Here is a 16,249-nt window from a genome sequence, read left to right as displayed (position 1 = left end):
CCTTATGCAGATATATATATATATATTTTAAACACCTTGCCATCTCAGTGATTGAGTCTCAGCAGGCTGTGCTGGATGGGGCAGGATCAGGTCCCTGGAATGTTAATGCCTTTAATTCCCAGTGGCAGCTGAAGGAAGCTGAAAGCAGCCCGGGACACTGCCCCCTCCACCCGGCCAAAGCAGAGCCCCTCTCTGCTCCCCCTTGTCAGTGAGCAAACCCCAGCTCTGACACACCCAGCAGCAGCACAGATGCTCTCTTCACACGCCTTAAGAAAAAAAATTCCCCCAGCTCCTCATTCCTCTCAATCCAGGGGCAGTGCACCTGGCCCCACACAAGGTGCCGGCACCTGCAGCACGCTGCTCCACATGCAAGCGGTTGTCTGTAACAAACGGCCCCAGGACAGCAGCCCTCCCGGGACTTTTGCTAGAGGTTATGTAGCCCAGAGCACTTGGCATAACCTGTGGTGTGTTCGTGGGATGCGCTGAACTTATTACCAAAAGTATCTCCTGCAATTTACCCACACCCTGTCCCCCTGTAGGTAACCAACGCCGGTTGTTAGCACTCCCCAGAACCGCTGCTGTTTCCTTCGCAGACTAGTGTCCTTCCAGCACTGCAAGGTAAAATCCAATTGCTACACATCTTCTTACTACACAGCTTACACAACAGTTGAAGGAATAAATGTTTTCAAGATGTGGATGCTGGAAGAATTGCTTTTTTCCCTGCAAGTCACAGACACACCCAGAATTTAGACAAGCACTACATTTTTAGCGCCCTAAGATACTTCTGGCATTTTATGGTTGAACATCAATTTGATACCCAGAGAGTTTTAACCAAAGCCTTGTGAGGCACACAGAATGACTTCAGCAAAACCAAGGAGCAGCCTACCATGCTCTAGCAGAGAAAGGAAATAATGAGGAGACTTTCCTGTACCATAAATAAGGGAGTTAGATAAGTAAAGGGATGATTTTTGCTGTTGGATATTCCACCTCTACTGCTGTGTGCACACTCATACACATATGCATGTACAACAACCACATGAGTATTGCATCCTCTTTTGAAGTACACCCAGGGTACAACTCACCTGTTTCTCTGCTGAGCTCCCCTCCATGTTTAAGGGAACTTTAGTCTCATCCTCCCAGCCAGGCGTCCTCTGCACGCTGGGCTGATCTTGGACAGCTGATCCGTTTTTACAGTCCATGACCTTCATCTCCCTGCTGAACGGCTGACTGGAGACGTGGTGAAAGAAAAGGCTTTTCCGCGGCATCGGCAGGAACCAGGCCGTGCCGAAGGCAACGGATATGGAGGTTAAGGAGATGACGTTGAGGCTGAAGAGGGACCACCCTGCCACAGACACGAGAACCTGCCCGGACACCGAGCCCACCGTGTAGCCCACCAGGGTGGCGCTGCGGCAGTAGCTGGTGACCTTCTGGTACAGGTCGATGTCGACAATGCTGTAGAGGTAGGAGTAGTAGGCGATGTCGGTGGCGGTCCCCATCCCGTAGAAGAACTCGAGGAACTGGATGGCCCGCAGCCCCCGGGCGTAGAGCAGCATGAACCAGGTGACGATGAGGCTCAGGCCCTGCAGCAGCACCACGGGCTTGTAGCGCAGGTAGTCGGTGGCCAGGAACACGGGGAACAGCAGCGCCAGGTAGGAGTACGTCCACACCGGGTAGATCTCGTTGAACACCTGCGGGGGGGGGAAAGAAGAGACAGCGGCAAGGCGAATCGCCACCGTGCCGCGATCAAACCCGAGCCGCGGCCACCCGGTACCTGGGTCTCGGAGAGGTTCATCCCCAGCAGGTACCGGGTGAGGAAGGGCTCGGAGGGCCGCACGCTGCAGAAGAAGCCGTAGGCGCACAGCAGCGCCGTGGGCAGCGCCCAGCAGCACCCGGGGGCGCCAGGCCGGGCTCCCCGCGGCCCCGCCAGGCCGGGACAGGAGCCGGGCAGGGAGCGCCGCGTGGCCGCCCCCTGTCCCCGCGTCCCCTCGCCCTCCGCGGTCACCTCCCGCCGCCGCCGCCGCCACCCTGGGGTGCGCCCCCGCGCCGCTGCTCTTCAAGCCCATTCGCCACCGAGAGGGGGGCGTGCCCGCGAGCCGGCCTCTGATTGGGCGCGGCCGCCTCCCCCCAGGAAAGCCAGCCAATGGGGAGAGGAGGGCGGGGCGGAGCCGTGGCGGGTGAAAAGCACGTGTGTGCCGGGTGGGGCCGGGGCTGTGCCGCTGGAGGGAGCTGGGTGGAGGGGAGCGCCGTGGGAAAGGGACCGGAGGTCGCTGTCACGTTGGTTGTTGTACTCCAATCTTCCCCGTCTCGCCCTTCCCCCGAGGGCAGGCACGAGTTTTTCCTGGAAAACATCTCTGCGAGGAGCCTTTACCTGCTGTGCCGGTCCTTCCTTGCCTGGCCCAGGCTCCTCCAGTTGCTGTGAGAGAGGAATCGTAGCAGACAGGGTGCTGACTAATGAATACCTTGATTATTGTATTAAAACCAGATGTTGCTTAATGTCTTTGCTTACTACTGTGCAAATTAACCAAAACAAGGAGTATCGGGGACCCTCACAAAGGATGGTTCCTGACAAAAATGGGAAACCTGTCTCAAGAACCGGCTGAGACCGCCCCTGTGGTTTAGACAAGAGCCAAGAAGCAGCTGAGGCTGCACGAAGGCAGGGGGTCAACTAGTGGTGTTGGAGTTATTAGCCTTTGTCCCCACGTCCGCCGGCGACCACCACCAGGAGACGCTGCGCAAGCGCAGATGGGAGGCAATGACTTCTTGTAAATGACTTCTTGGAGCTAATTTTAATATGAAGCAGGGATAGGTTATGCACATGTGTAGGCACATTGGGAAACTTCTTGCACATGTAACTCTTTACTGCATATAAGCAAGGCAAGTTGCCACACTGAGGCGTGCATGACTTTGGTGGGACTACCCCCCGTGCTGCCCAGTGCTGAATGAACATACCTACTTTACAATCTTATTGATTGTGGAGTCCGTTTTCCGCACGTCACTAAAGCTTCACCCAGGCCTATAGTCCTCCTCCAATCTATTGGCTGTCCTGCTACTCACTCTACCCCATGTTACCCCTTACTACCCCCTGCTAGCCAAATCCTTCAGCTCTGTGCTGCCTCCCTTTGATCTCCACCATGTTGCTACCACTGCTATGGCTTCCTACTCTGTACCAACAGTTTTTTCTCCAAACTGGCTGATGCCTTAGAAAGTTCATATAAGCAGTCAGGCCTCCTACTTCTACAATTGCACATCCTGCCTCCTAGATGGGGACAGCGCGTGAGGATGCAAATGAAAGCCCTTAGAAGACATCTGACTAGACACAGGTGGGCAAGCAAGAACAGGTTCTTCTCGAACCCAGAACATACTCCTTTAATTGCAGGATTTTATTCCTATCTCCATCATTATAGCTGAACGCATGTAGCTGCAAAAGGTTCTGGGTTAATGAGATTACTCAGCTGTGTAAAACTCAGCTAACCATTTTAAACATTTTGGTCCTGTATCATCTAGCATCAGTGGTTTGTCTGGGTCCTGCAAAATTTCCTTTCGTTTGCCCTCAGGCCATTGCCTCTCAGCAGTTTCATGCCCTCTTTTGTTTGCAGATTTGTTAGAAATAAAAGGAAGAAAGAAAAGATGACAATTGCCACTTCACTCTACTTTAGTTTGAAGCAGAACTCTAAATAGAACAAATCAGGTCTTGCTAATACTGGTCTCCACCCCAGTCATTTGCAAGGAACTGCTTATCTCGTAAAATAGCATGCTTAGGATGAAATGAGACAAAATAATGACTGATAAACGAGTTGCTGTGGGAAAGAGAACAGAAATGTATGATTGCCTCTCACTTATCTCTTAGCATCCCCTCTGTACTGCTCGCATGTGGCTGAGCAGCAGGGAAGTAAAGCCTGTGGCCTCCTAGAATGAGGTGTTGGGCACCTGCTTACTGACATAGGTCATCGTTTCGTGCCGAGCAGGGACAAGGAGTAAAACCTCGGAGTTCCCATGGCACGTCCTGCCTAGGGGCAGCAGCTTCCAGGCTGCTCACAGGATCTGATGGGCAGCCTCTTGTCCTTTCCAAAATAGCAATCCCTAGAGTAGTTCCACTGCAGCTCAACACGTTTACTCAGAGCAATATGGACAGTAGACAGGGAACCTAGATTTGTCCTCCAAAAGCTGTGCAAGAAAAAGAACCAGCAAATTTTTGATTGAAGCACACTGGTTCTCCCAAGAACGGTGTTTTGTTCTCTTCAGAGAACAAAAGAAACCCGCCTTATTTTGTTTTCACAGAACACTTTCATCCTTTGGAAACAAGCCAAAATTTTATTTCCAGGAGTTTTACTTCCTTCCTTCCCCAATCTTCCTCTCTATTGTGTCTCACCACTCCCCCCCACTCTACTAGGAAAAGTAGTCAAAGGCATTTGGCTAATAGACAAAAAAATTCAAAACTTTTTTTTTTTTTTTTTTTTTTTTTCCCCAAGATGGAAAGCATTAGCTATGAAAGGTAGGATTTCTCACACTTTCTCCCCTTAATCTTACCTGCTCCCTACCTCTCTCAACAAGCACACACCTTGTTCAGTAGAAAAGAGAGTAATAGAAAGTTTAAAAATAAAGAAAAAAGGAATAGAGGGGAAACTCCTACCTTTTAACTGTATTTTTTTTTTTAATTCCAAACTTTATGTTAGTGCTAGAAAATAATTTGGTTTGTTCCAAAGCTATGTGTTTGTTCATTTCTAGCTTCCTAATCAGATAATATAAAGAGTGGTTTGAAAATGACTACCTTCCACGCAGGATGAAACCATTTTCCAGAGAAAAACACCCTCTTATTGGTAAATGTGACCGGTTTGAGCAATCACTCAAAATTTTAATAGAAAGCAAAGCCATAAGGAATCCATTTAAAACTTGTGTCTGATCTTGGATACATTAATTCAATTCACATTAAAATGAATGCCAGCTGGGTAGCAGTAATCTGGCTCTTATCTTCAACTGGCCTACAAAGAAGCCCAAGCAAGTGTAATGGAGGAAATGTGAACTTCTGAGAATCCCAACGCACCTGGTGGCTGCAGGCTTCGGGCTAGTGCCCACTGCCTCAGAGGGCCTTCTCTGATGGGTTTGCATGGATACAGATCAAATGCCCCTCACTCAGTCGCTCCTTTGGTGGTACCTTCTGTGTTGTGCTACCTCATCACCCAGAGCTGCATTCAGAGTGTAAGGGTTTCCTCAAACAACCTCTTCACGAGGAGCTTTACCTTCGTTTAACACAGGGCTGTAGTACACTAGAAGGATCTTCAGCTGGCTAGGGGACATTCCCACTCTTCGTCCTGCTCCTCTGTTGCACAAGGGAAGCTTGAAATCCATCTGTACTTGCCCCAAGAACTCTTCAGATTCTCAGACCAATCTCTGAAATTGCTGTTTGCACTTTGGAAGAAAAGAACAACACCAAGCCCTTCAGCATGGCACTGTTGCTGCTTTCCTTAGTGCTAAGGACTAAGAATCAATTTTGTTTCAATCTACGCTGGAATCACCCCTAGGGGATGCTTGATGAGGCACGAGATCCAAGCAACTCATCTAAATGCACAGTACAGTCTGAGACTCAAAAACGTTTTAAGGTCACATCTTACCTGCATCATAAACTCTGATTAAGTTTCACACAGAAATGCACCAGAGGGGAGCACTGTTAACCAGTTCTGGCCCGTATTTTATTGTGGAGGGTTTTATAAAATGTGTGCGTGAGAAAAGTTCTCCTAAATTGTTGCCAAGCTGTTTGGAGAAAAGCTTCTGTAAGTTAAAAACTTTATGCGCTCTTGTGAAGCCAGTAAGTGAAAGCACGAAGATGGTGCAAGTAACTTGGAAACTCACTAAAAGCAGGCCGTAAGCCAGATTTTTTCCATGCTGAGCATGGAGGTAACTGTGAGAAAAGGCAGGAACTCATTTCTGTGCTTTTATGATTTTGGCTGATTAATTAATTTGAGGAATTAGACTTTATTAACTATTATGTATGATGGAATGCAACAGTAGCATGAACAGAAAAAAAAAAATCTGAACTGATTAATTTATAACAAGGCCTATAGAGTGTAGCTACCTATAAGAACAGAAGGTTGCAACCTTGAAGGTCCATCTCTTCTAGATCCCCCTGGCTGATCCTTTGATAATTTGGGGGCTCTCAACAGGAGACTTCCAGAAATTACAGTCATGAAGGGCTAATTTAAAAGCTTTGCCATTGATTACTTTACTCAGATCCCTTCATTCCTGTTTTTCCCTGAGCTCCTAGTATTTGTTAGCTCTAAATATTTAAGATGTAACATTTTTAGTAAATATGCACCCCAATTTCAGAGAATAGGCCTGTCCTCCAAGCACATGGCATGTGTTTCCCTGGGATCAAAAACAATGGAACAAAATAATTTAATTGGAGGGAAGAACATAGTGTTTTCCCATGTCAGGACCTCAAGTAGTAAATTACTGATTTTCTTTATTATTAGTAGTAGTATTATCATTATCATCATTATCATCATTATTATCATTATTATTATTATTATTTTTAAAGAAAAAGGAAGACAACAGAATTGACTCATATCTATGATCCCCTCCTCTTTCAGAATTCTTTCCCCTCTTCAAAATATAAGGATGCACAAATTTTGCTAGGATATTCTTCCTATGCCACAGCCTTCTTGGAGCCATTCTGTCTTTTGAGAGCAGGAAATTTCTTGGGGGTACCTTGTAATTTTGTATTTTACAGAGGCAAAGTGAGGGTCAATGGTCATTGTCATCACTGTATTGCTACAAACTGATCAATTGCTCTTGAACTGTACGAAAAAGTCCCTCACTAAAGGAATGCAACAGCTCTTCTCTGTAGCATGAACCAATGCCAAATATTTTCTGCTTCTACTTTACTACAACACAATCTGGAAGTCCAAGAGTCCAAGACATTTTAATACTCTAGTTCCATGAAAATTCATATTATTATTATTATTATTATTGAAATGTCTCCACTTTTTACCTGTAGTTCATGCCTTATTGTCCACATTGTTCCTCCATATATCCCCTTCAGTGCTGTCTTCATCACCTCTAGTTTCACACTTGCTGGGTCTTCTGTTCAACAAGTTGTAAGCTAAACATACCCTGAAAACTGCAAGGAGGAAAAAAAGCAGCACTGCAGTTTACTGGAACACAGAGAAGCCAACACAGAATCCAAGCTACGGAGACCTGCAGAAGCCTTGGGACACACAGCAGCCACCTCTGCCACGTATAGGAGCCGTTAGGAGGCAGGCTGCTATCTAAAGCCTCTGGTAGAGAACTCCCCTTTCCCACTGCACACTGTGGCAGTCTGTGTGTTTGACATAGTGCAGGCTGAAGCACGTGGCCACTGGAAATAAGACATTTATGGCTGAAGGACTTCTTTGTGGAATCACTTGCCACGGGTTACCAGATTAACCCTTAGCCTAAGATGGATCACGTTGTACAGCATTATGCATTTCCATTATGGGCAGAACATTTTTTAAATGTTTTTCAGTCAGCTACTGGGAAAAAAAAAAAAAAAAAGGAAAAGTCACTTAAGTCTGCTACAGATGGGGACACTGATGTACAAATTTTCCTGATAAGTGCCTAAAGAGGGCTGTTATAAAGAACAGCAAACAGTGGATCAAGTAGAGTTAGAAGAAACAAACCCAGTACTTTTTTAAAATATAAAAGCACAAGGATCAGACTGAATTAGTTTGTGCCTCTGGACATACCTAGTTCACAGTGGTTTGTATTTGTCCCACTAGGAGAGGTGTTAGAGATGTTCCCAGGAACACTGAGAAGATTCCGTGGCCCATTTTGGAGAGTGCTATACAAACTTCCAAGGCGATGGAGCCTCTACCCAGAGGAGGTTATTGTAATTAGAGCGTGATTGAAGTACTGGGTGTAACAAACAAGGGCAGAACAGGGCACAGTAATGATAGGAAAGTGTGGGTGGACGAACTGGGTGGATGCTATACAACTAGCATGAATAAACATAACAAAGTAAAGGAGTGAGAACAAGAAGTGGAACACTCAATGCTCATTAAGTGGAACGCCTGACTCACTAATACCAAGCAGTAATTGGTCACCCCAGGACACTGCTGCATCTCATTTCTGTGGTGCTATAAAGTAACATGTTAATAAACAGTCTTCCCAAGCGCATCTGTGTGCATGGGCACTGCTTTTACCTTCTTCCTTCGGGTACGTCTCCAAAAGGTCTTTTCCTGTCATAGGAGATAGCTGCTGCACATCGCTGCTTATCAAGTTGCAATCCCTTTTTTCGACCCTTAGCACAGTTCTAAACACACCAGTGTTCATAGCCATATCAGGGTGCACTGGAGGGTGCTCAAAAGGCTGGATGTTTGCCTGAAGTCCTGGCCAGATTCCCACTTGATGCTTTTTCTGTAGAGTTCTCCTGGCACTTCATATGGGCATGCCTTACTTTTGCCACACATGCTCAGTGATGTCTCTAACATGTGAAGTACCTTGAAGCCCAGATTCACCTTTGCACATCTCAGGAGGTTTCTGGGTAGATGAACACAGCCACGTGATCTGCATCGACTCTAATCCACGTGTAATATGCAGCTTTGTATCTCCATCGTGCTTTGCTATGCCTTTACAGCTACACTTTACAGCGCAGCCTGAACAAACCTGTCTGAGTACTGGGCTCATGCGTCTGGGTCTGGAGAAAGAGCTACTGTGGTGCTGCTGTCAGCAGCTACTCAACTGTGGTTACATGCACTTCCTCCTCACTTCCCACCAACATGCAGACACAACCAGTTTCACAGCTTCTGCCTGTAGTCCAGCCACCGTCACCTCTGGAAAGCAAAAGGAAACGCTTAGTGGCACCTAGTGAGAAAAGCATGGGGATTCATACGCACCCATCCCTTACTATCGTCTGGAGATGCTCTGCTTTGGCACCCTGTGGCTCCTGGAAGCTGGAACAAGCATCATATAGGGCAGCAACTCAATTACTACGCCATTTGAGGCTACAAACAGTTAACGCTGGGGCTTTGGATCAAAAGGCCAGCATAAAGGCACCCACTTAGACTCGTGTGTGAAGAAAGTATTGGCAAGATGTGAATACTCTGAACTCTGTCACTATTCTCCCTTAGCCCAGAAGAGCTTGTGTTTGTTAATGTTTCATGCTGTGATATGCATCTCTGTTTTTCAGTTTGAGAGAACTGCAGGAGTTTTTGTTCTCCTTATGTATCTTACAATTAATTTCAACATACACAAGATTTCATCCTGTGGTGTGTAAAAGGTGGTACAAACCTGATCATTTTTACTACCTATTTCCAAAAGCCTTTGCAGATTCAATCTAAGCTGGCTGCTTCATAGATGTGATAAAAATTCTTTCTTTTCCAGTCACCTAAGGGCTCACTGAACACAGCTTACCTTCAGTTTGGCAGATCCAGTACAGATATGTTTTCACATCTTGCTGTAAACTAGACCAAGAATTTGACCCCTCCACTTGCATATGGAAATACTTTGCGTACTTGGTCTTGCTGGCATGGAGTCAATTTTCTTCAGAGTAGCCCACAGGGTGCTGTGTTTTCAATTTGTGACTAGAACGGTATTGACAAGGCACCAATGGTTTAGCTATTGCTGAACAATGTTTGCGCAGTGTCAAGGCCTTTCCTTTTTCCACTTTGCCCCCGAAGCAAGTAGCCTGTGCAGTAAGAGGTAGGAGGCTGGGAGAGGACACGGCCACGACAGCTGATGCACACTAATCAAAGAGATATTCCGTGCTGTACGACATCGTGCTCAGCAATAAAAGCTGAGGGAAAGGGGGAGGAAGGGTGGCACAGTTGCAGTCATGGCATTTGTCTTCCCAAGTAACTGCTATGCATGCTGAGAGCCCAGTTTCCAGGAAGTGGGTGGACATCTGCCTGCCAATGGCAAAGCAGTCAATCAGTTCCTGACTTTGCTTGCACACACAGCTCTGCTAATTACACTGTCCTGATCTCGATCCACAGCTTATTTTTGCCCTTTCAGTTCTCTCCCATCCTGCCAGGGGCAGTGTGTGAGCAGCTGGGTTGGAGCTCTGCTGCTGGCTGGGGTCAATCCGCCATGGTCCTTGCCCAACGTGTGGCAAAAGGGGTTCAAGATAATGACAGATCTGATCAGTGTGCCAGTTGGAATTGATAGCTGTTAGACCTGTTTAGCTGTTAATTAGCAGGGTCCTGGGCCTTACTGTATATCAGTCTAGTGCTTGTTAGTGACTAGTTTTGACTTTTTACTGTTTTAACCCTTATCATCTCACTGCGCTGTGCCCAGGAATATTGTGATAACAGCGATGGCCACGTGCTTGGGCTGGCATGCGGTCTGGGCAATGCTGCCACACTGGACATACTGGAACTCCAGCATGAACTGGAGTCAAAGGGACTGTGACCATTGAGTAAGTCCACATTGAAACAGATACACACTGTTGTAACCCATGCCTTGAGTTGCATGTTATAGAAGTACCGCAATGAGAACCACCTGAACCAACAGAGCATGAGCCTCACAAAAAGCCAAGCAAGTGCAGCAGTGACCTGACCTAGGTTTGGTGTGTAGTAAGTAACTCAACACAACACACCACCTCTGACATCCTGAGCAACTACTTTAGCCGATGGAACTTGTGTCATGGGCTATTTGTATAATGGACATTTTACAGGGGTGGGCCATAGGCTAAGGGAACAACATCTGCATAGGTATCAAAGGATGAGAAGGGAGGGAGTAGTTAATGAGGATCTTGATGTATTGTAGTGTAGGACCTGAGCATGACCTAAATGTTATGGAGTAAGGAGTAGAGATTGTACTAGGCCTGGCAGGGATGCAGTTAATTTTCTTCAGAGCCGCCCATATGGTACTGTGTTTTGGATTTGTGACTAAAACAATGCTGACAACATGCCAGTGCTTTAGCTGTTGCTGAACAGTGTTTGCACACTGCCAAGGTCTTTTTCCCCAGTCTGTCCCTGCACCAAATAGGCTGGGGGTACACAAGAGGTGGAGAGGGGACACAACCAGGACAGCTGACCCCAAACTGACCAACACCCCATCCATTAGCAAGCAGAAGCAGAGCCTCCAACTTGGAACACTGATGCAGATGTATTTAGTCCTGCTCCTGCACTTGTCTAACTTTACATATAGAGTAAAGGTTATAAATAAGTAATTAGTTTAAGAACATGGCCTTCTTAAATATACATTTGTTAAGCACTCATCACACAAAATTCTAATTCTACCAAAGTTAGCTAGCATTCATTATTTGTATTCTCAGGTGAAACCTTTCTCCACAGTTTAAATTACTTAAAAAAAAAAAGTGAAGGTGGCTTTTATTGCAGTTTCATCATTGTATCAAAAAAAAAAAAATTAAGCACCATTAAAAAATCAGTTTCTTAATGTTTTCTAAGATAAAACAATTTTCCATACAGTTTCACAATTTGAAGTTAGTTCTAATCAGCACTGAAATTTACCACTGAGCAGAAAATTTTACTTTTGCGATGCAAATTTCCACTAATTATTGCCAAAGAGGTATGACTGTCAAGGCAAATATACAAATTAAAATGGTGATGGTTTTCATGCTGCAGTATTATCTTTATTTTCCAGTGAAAAATGACAAGTTCTTGAAAGAGTAAAAAAAAAAAAAAATTTAGTTGTATACTTCTTTACACTCCTTTTCTGTATCTTTATTTTTAATGGTCTATAAGATACAAGATTTGAAAAACTACTGAAATAACTTGAATAATACCATATGAGGATCAAAGACAAACTACTTAAAAAATTCCACCCTTCTCAAGGAAACCATGTGATAAATTGGGAGTTTTGCAGTTAATTTACAGGATAGAATCAAATGACACTAGTGAAAGTAGTGGAAGCCTAGCTAAAACTGCTGGAATGAATTCATGGACTGCATTCATATTTTCACTAAATGTACTCATCCTGGGAAAAAGCCGTGTACAGTCTACACACAAGAGTAGCTCCTCTAGTGAAAGCACTGTCAGTGCTAAATAAGATGCAGGTGTTTATTATCCAGTTTCATCTGCTCCTCCTCCGCTACCACCAGGTTGTATTCTCAACAGCTAAAGTTCTTAATGCTACCTATTTAGGGAGCTCCTCCTAGTCTAGAAGTTTGTATGAGACTGAAAATAAGGAGTTCTGGATTTTCACTTTGGTTCTACCATTGCCATTCCATGACTTGGGGTAAATCACTTCCCTTCTCGTTTCTGGGAAAGAAAGATATGGCTGATTTTTCCTCCCCTTGCCAGGACACTGAAGATGAACTATGTGAAACCAATAGCTTTTTCAGTGTGCTTGGTATGTAAGAACCAAATCAATAATGTGAACCCACATTTTCAAAGAAGGGATACTGCATATGCCTCGATACTGGGATGCATTCTACCTTTGTCATACTGTAGATAAAAGACACATGGAGGTGAGACTACCCGTACTATCACTTCTTACCTAGGCATTGCTGGAATGCAGCACGACAGCTCCATATCTGCATTTGTTTTCCATCTCAAGCACTATGTACAGAGAACATCTGCCTGTGGCTGTCTATTATTCCTCTACACTGCAGAAACATTACAAAATGGAGGCAATCAGGGCTCAAGACTAAGGCTAGTCTCTGTTCCCAGGGATTCAGAACTTAATTTTAAGTAAAAAGCAAGATTGTGCTGCTTAGGATGAAGAAGAGATATATAAAACAGAGAAAAGAAGCTGTTTTTTGAAGTGTGTATGTATAGGAATGAACCATCTGCCAAAGAACTCCCTCAATTCTTGTTGACAAAACAGTAGGTCCTTTGATGAAGCACACATCCAAACTACTAAGTATGATTGCTTTAAGGATTTTTTTTTAAAAAAGTTGCCCTGCTTGATGACTGCAGATGGGTTAAGAGCTCCCAGATATTTCAGTCCTTTGCGCAGCCAGACCTCCATCAAAATCACACCCAAAGAGTTCTACCCGGAGAGCAATTCCATGATACCATGTCTTTGGAACAATGCGGATAAACCTGGACAGGATGGGTGGGTTAAAGAAATGCTTGACATGTCCATCGCTGTTTTCATTACCTGAGAAAACCTGCAAATACAAAACACACTATTAGTAAAAAGGCAGCACATTAAAAATAAGCTGCTTTTTCTTTTTAAATGGTTCTTAGCTGTTGTGTTAGCCATCCAGGACAGGATGTACTGGTTAACTTCTGCTTTTATTTAAGATACAGTCTCTTCCTAAAATGCTGGGTTGAAGTTATTTAGGTCAACAATATCAATATCTGGACAAATTAAACAGCCTCTGTTTCCATCCACATCACAAAAGCTACCACTCTAATTGGGATGAACAACAAAACCAAACTTCTGTTATTTTACCTCCACTAACAGCCCTTGTGGGTCAGGTTGGTGTAAAGTGATACAGGTAACAATATAAAGTACCCTGTCTGCTCTGTGTGTATCTAGAGCCTTCCAGCTCTGTTACAACATAACTGCTCACTAATTTCAATCTCAAAATAAAGGCAAAAATTAGAAAGCTGGAAAGAGGCCCTGGAAAATCCCTTGTTCATTCAAATTAAAAGCCCTTGTGCATTCAGATTGAATGCCCTCCTTTACTCATAGCATCAGTTCCTTTTATCACACTGTTGACTGCTTTCTCTATGGACTTGGTGTTCTTTCATTTTATTACTGTAAATTACTGTGAAAAATCAGATGGCTGTTATGAAGTTATCTGTAGTAACCCCAGCTCCCAAACACTTGAGTGTCCTGTGAGAATATCTTTTTGGCTGGGTATTCTGCTTTTGGGCCCCGATGGTGCTGACGATCTAAAACCAAGCGATGACAGAATTGTCTGAGCAGAGAATGATACCTTTGCCACTGAGCTTGAACCATCCGTATACGATTTCCACTCTGAGCCTTCGTTGCTGTAGAGAATAACATAGGTTTTCACAAAGTTTTCAGATGATCCGGACTTGACCCCCTGGGTAGCAATAGCAGTTATCTTCTTAATTGAGAGTAGATCAATTTGCAGCCACTGCTGGTTGTTGTTTGACTACAATTGATAAAAAGGGTTATCTATTAGCAACCATGTCTATGTCTTTATTTGCTTAATTGAAAATTCCCGTTTAAAGATAGTTAAGACTATCTGAGGCTAGAGTCAGAAGCATTCTTGGTGACCCATACGACTAACTTATTCACTGCAGATGGTGTATTTGGAGTCTTTTGACATTATTTTCACCGCATAATGAAAAATAACTGTTAGGTTTATGTGGCAAGGTTTTGGTAGGGGGGAACTGCAGGGGTGGCTTCTGTGAGAAGAGACCAGGAGCTGCCCCACATCAGACAGAGCCAGTTCCAGATGGACCCGCAGATGACCAATGCTGGTTATGCCTCTGTGATAACATATTTTAAGAAAGGATACAAACGTACAGGAGCTGTCAGAAAGGAGTATAAAAATATGAAACAACCCTGCAGACACAAAGGGAGGAGGTGCTCTAGGCACCAGAACTGATTCCCCTGCAGCCCATGGAGAAGAGCATGGTGGAGCAGACCGTCTCTCTCCAGCATTAAAATGCAATATATCATAAAAATACCAAATGCTTATACAAAAACAGTAGCTTCCAGCAAAATTCAGAGTGTCTTGTACATAATACTAATACCAAACACTTTTAGAAAACAGTTGCTTCCAGCAAGTCTCCAGGTCCTTTGTAAAGAAACGCAGCTCCATTTTGCAGACAGAAGCTCACATGCCTTGCTGAAAGTCATTCAGCAGAACAGTGGCAGAATGAACCACAGAATCTGCAGCCCCAGATCCATTATGCTGCTCTGCCTATCAACCAATCCAGGAAGGGTTTCTTTAACTCCTTGGAGCCAAATATTCAATTTGTATCCAACTCTTGAAATTAAAAGAGCTACTTCTCTGCAGGGAAGTGCTGCAGGCTCTGGCCCAAAGGACATCAATGATCTCTCCAAAATATGATTTCAGTGCTGTTGCCAAAAGCTTAACAAGTTTTCTAGTGAAAGAGAGTTAAATGGGCTTCTCAAAGGACAGCTAAAGAGCTGTGAAGTAAGCTGTGAGTAAAAGCTGTGAAGTCCATTTGGCAGTGAATATGGTGTGCAGGAAACCCACGAGCACATAGGCAGCACAAATTCATTAACAGTAGCTGTCTTGCCCTTGTACCTCTTTTCGCTTGTTACCTTGGCTCGCCAGGCATTTATCTTTCCTTTCTGATTGAGACGAGCAAGGAAAGGCTCCCATGTGTTAAACCAGGATGTCTTAACAGATGAGGCTGTTATCTGGGTATTCTTGATCGCTCCGTTTTCCATTCCAAGTGGCAAAGAGCAACCTGTTAAGAGAAGTGCTTTTTATTTCTGTTCATTCAAGTAGCCATAGCTTAAGCAACAATGTTGGAATTGAGAACACCCGCAATTTTAGCTTAATTTAACATATTAGTGCAAAAATTAGCCAGAAAGGAAGCACCAGCACATGATCTGTTCTTACCATCTACTTCACAGCCAAGGAGCTCCATGCGAAGAGTAGGCCTGTTATAGGCCTGCGTTGGGTAGACTCTGATATACTTAGCAATAATAGGGGGATCGATGATGTTCTCTTTTATACCATAGGCATCAGAATTACCTTCAAAAATCTATTAAAAAAATCCACATGGAGTTAATATAACGCAAACACAAACTGAAAGCCCCCGCTGTTATGAAAGTAGTCTTTTATGCCACTAGCATCTTCCACTGTGACAGAGCATCCTGTGCTGCAGGGCAACTTGAAGTATCTCATAGTTCCACCTTAGCACATTTGGAAGCACCTGTAGGCCTCAGTTCAGCTAAACAACCCATTGCTACGCACTATATAGAACTGTAGGAACACATTAGTAGAGGCAAAAGGAGAGGTAAAAGAATAGGTTATTGATTTGGGAGTTCCACTACAGAAACCTCAGAGCAAATGGAATGGAGCTGTATTTGGTAGGGTTAGGCATAAAACAAGCCTCTTGCAGGGTATGACCATTCTTATTACACGGGCCTCCCACAGGCGTTTCAGACAGTTTAAAATTCAACTGTTGTGACAGCTGGAAGGAAGAGAAAGAAAACAGAATCTGGTAGGCCTAATTTTTAGTTCATCTTCCTGCTTGCTTCAAAAAGCCAATGTGAGCTTCAGAAATAAAATCAGGGAGAAATATTTGTGAGAAAGCCAGACTCTATAGTCAAGGTTACAAGGCCAATCTAAACTCCAGCCTCGTAGGTTCCTCAACTTGTAATTTGTCTTCTGGTCTGAATGTGATTA

The 16,249-nt window shown here is 44.5% G+C and overlaps 2 protein-coding genes and 1 long non-coding RNA gene across 3 annotated transcripts in view; all 3 read right to left on the bottom strand.

Moving 5' to 3' along the window:
* The window catches only part of SLC19A2 (solute carrier family 19 member 2), a 12,645-nt gene extending 8,697 nt beyond the window's left edge, over window positions 1-3,948 (bottom strand). The window contains exons 1-3 of the mRNA XM_035332099.1: window positions 3,936-3,948; window positions 1,772-2,046; window positions 1,083-1,688 (exon numbers count right to left, since the gene is read on the bottom strand). Of these exons, the coding sequence (XP_035187990.1) occupies window positions 1,083-1,688; window positions 1,772-2,046; window positions 3,936-3,948 (894 nt within the window). The remainder of the gene's footprint in view (window positions 1-1,082; window positions 1,689-1,771; window positions 2,047-3,935) is intronic.
* Window positions 3,949-4,464: 516 nt separating this feature from the next.
* On the bottom strand, window positions 4,465-9,547 carry LOC118162951. The gene is made up of 3 exons (XR_004748754.1): window positions 9,385-9,547; window positions 6,986-8,804; window positions 4,465-5,406 (listed from the first exon to the last, which is right to left on the bottom strand). It is a non-coding gene; the product is annotated as an uncharacterized LOC118162951 (long non-coding RNA).
* A 1,997-nt stretch (window positions 9,548-11,544) lies between these two features.
* The window catches only part of F5 (coagulation factor V), a 33,433-nt gene continuing 28,728 nt past the window's right edge, over window positions 11,545-16,249 (bottom strand). The window contains 4 exon segments of the mRNA XM_035314912.1: window positions 11,545-13,048; window positions 13,826-14,008; window positions 15,154-15,302; window positions 15,458-15,602. Of these exon segments, the coding sequence (XP_035170803.1) occupies window positions 12,860-13,048; window positions 13,826-14,008; window positions 15,154-15,302; window positions 15,458-15,602 (666 nt within the window). The 3' untranslated portion in view covers window positions 11,545-12,859.

The sequence above is a fragment of the Oxyura jamaicensis genome, chromosome 1 (genome assembly GCF_011077185.1).
Source record: "Oxyura jamaicensis isolate SHBP4307 breed ruddy duck chromosome 1, BPBGC_Ojam_1.0, whole genome shotgun sequence".
NCBI classification, from domain to species: Eukaryota; Metazoa; Chordata; class Aves; order Anseriformes; family Anatidae; genus Oxyura; species Oxyura jamaicensis.
Note: the sequence above shows the minus strand (reverse complement) of the source record. Positions and strands in the feature narration are given on the sequence as shown.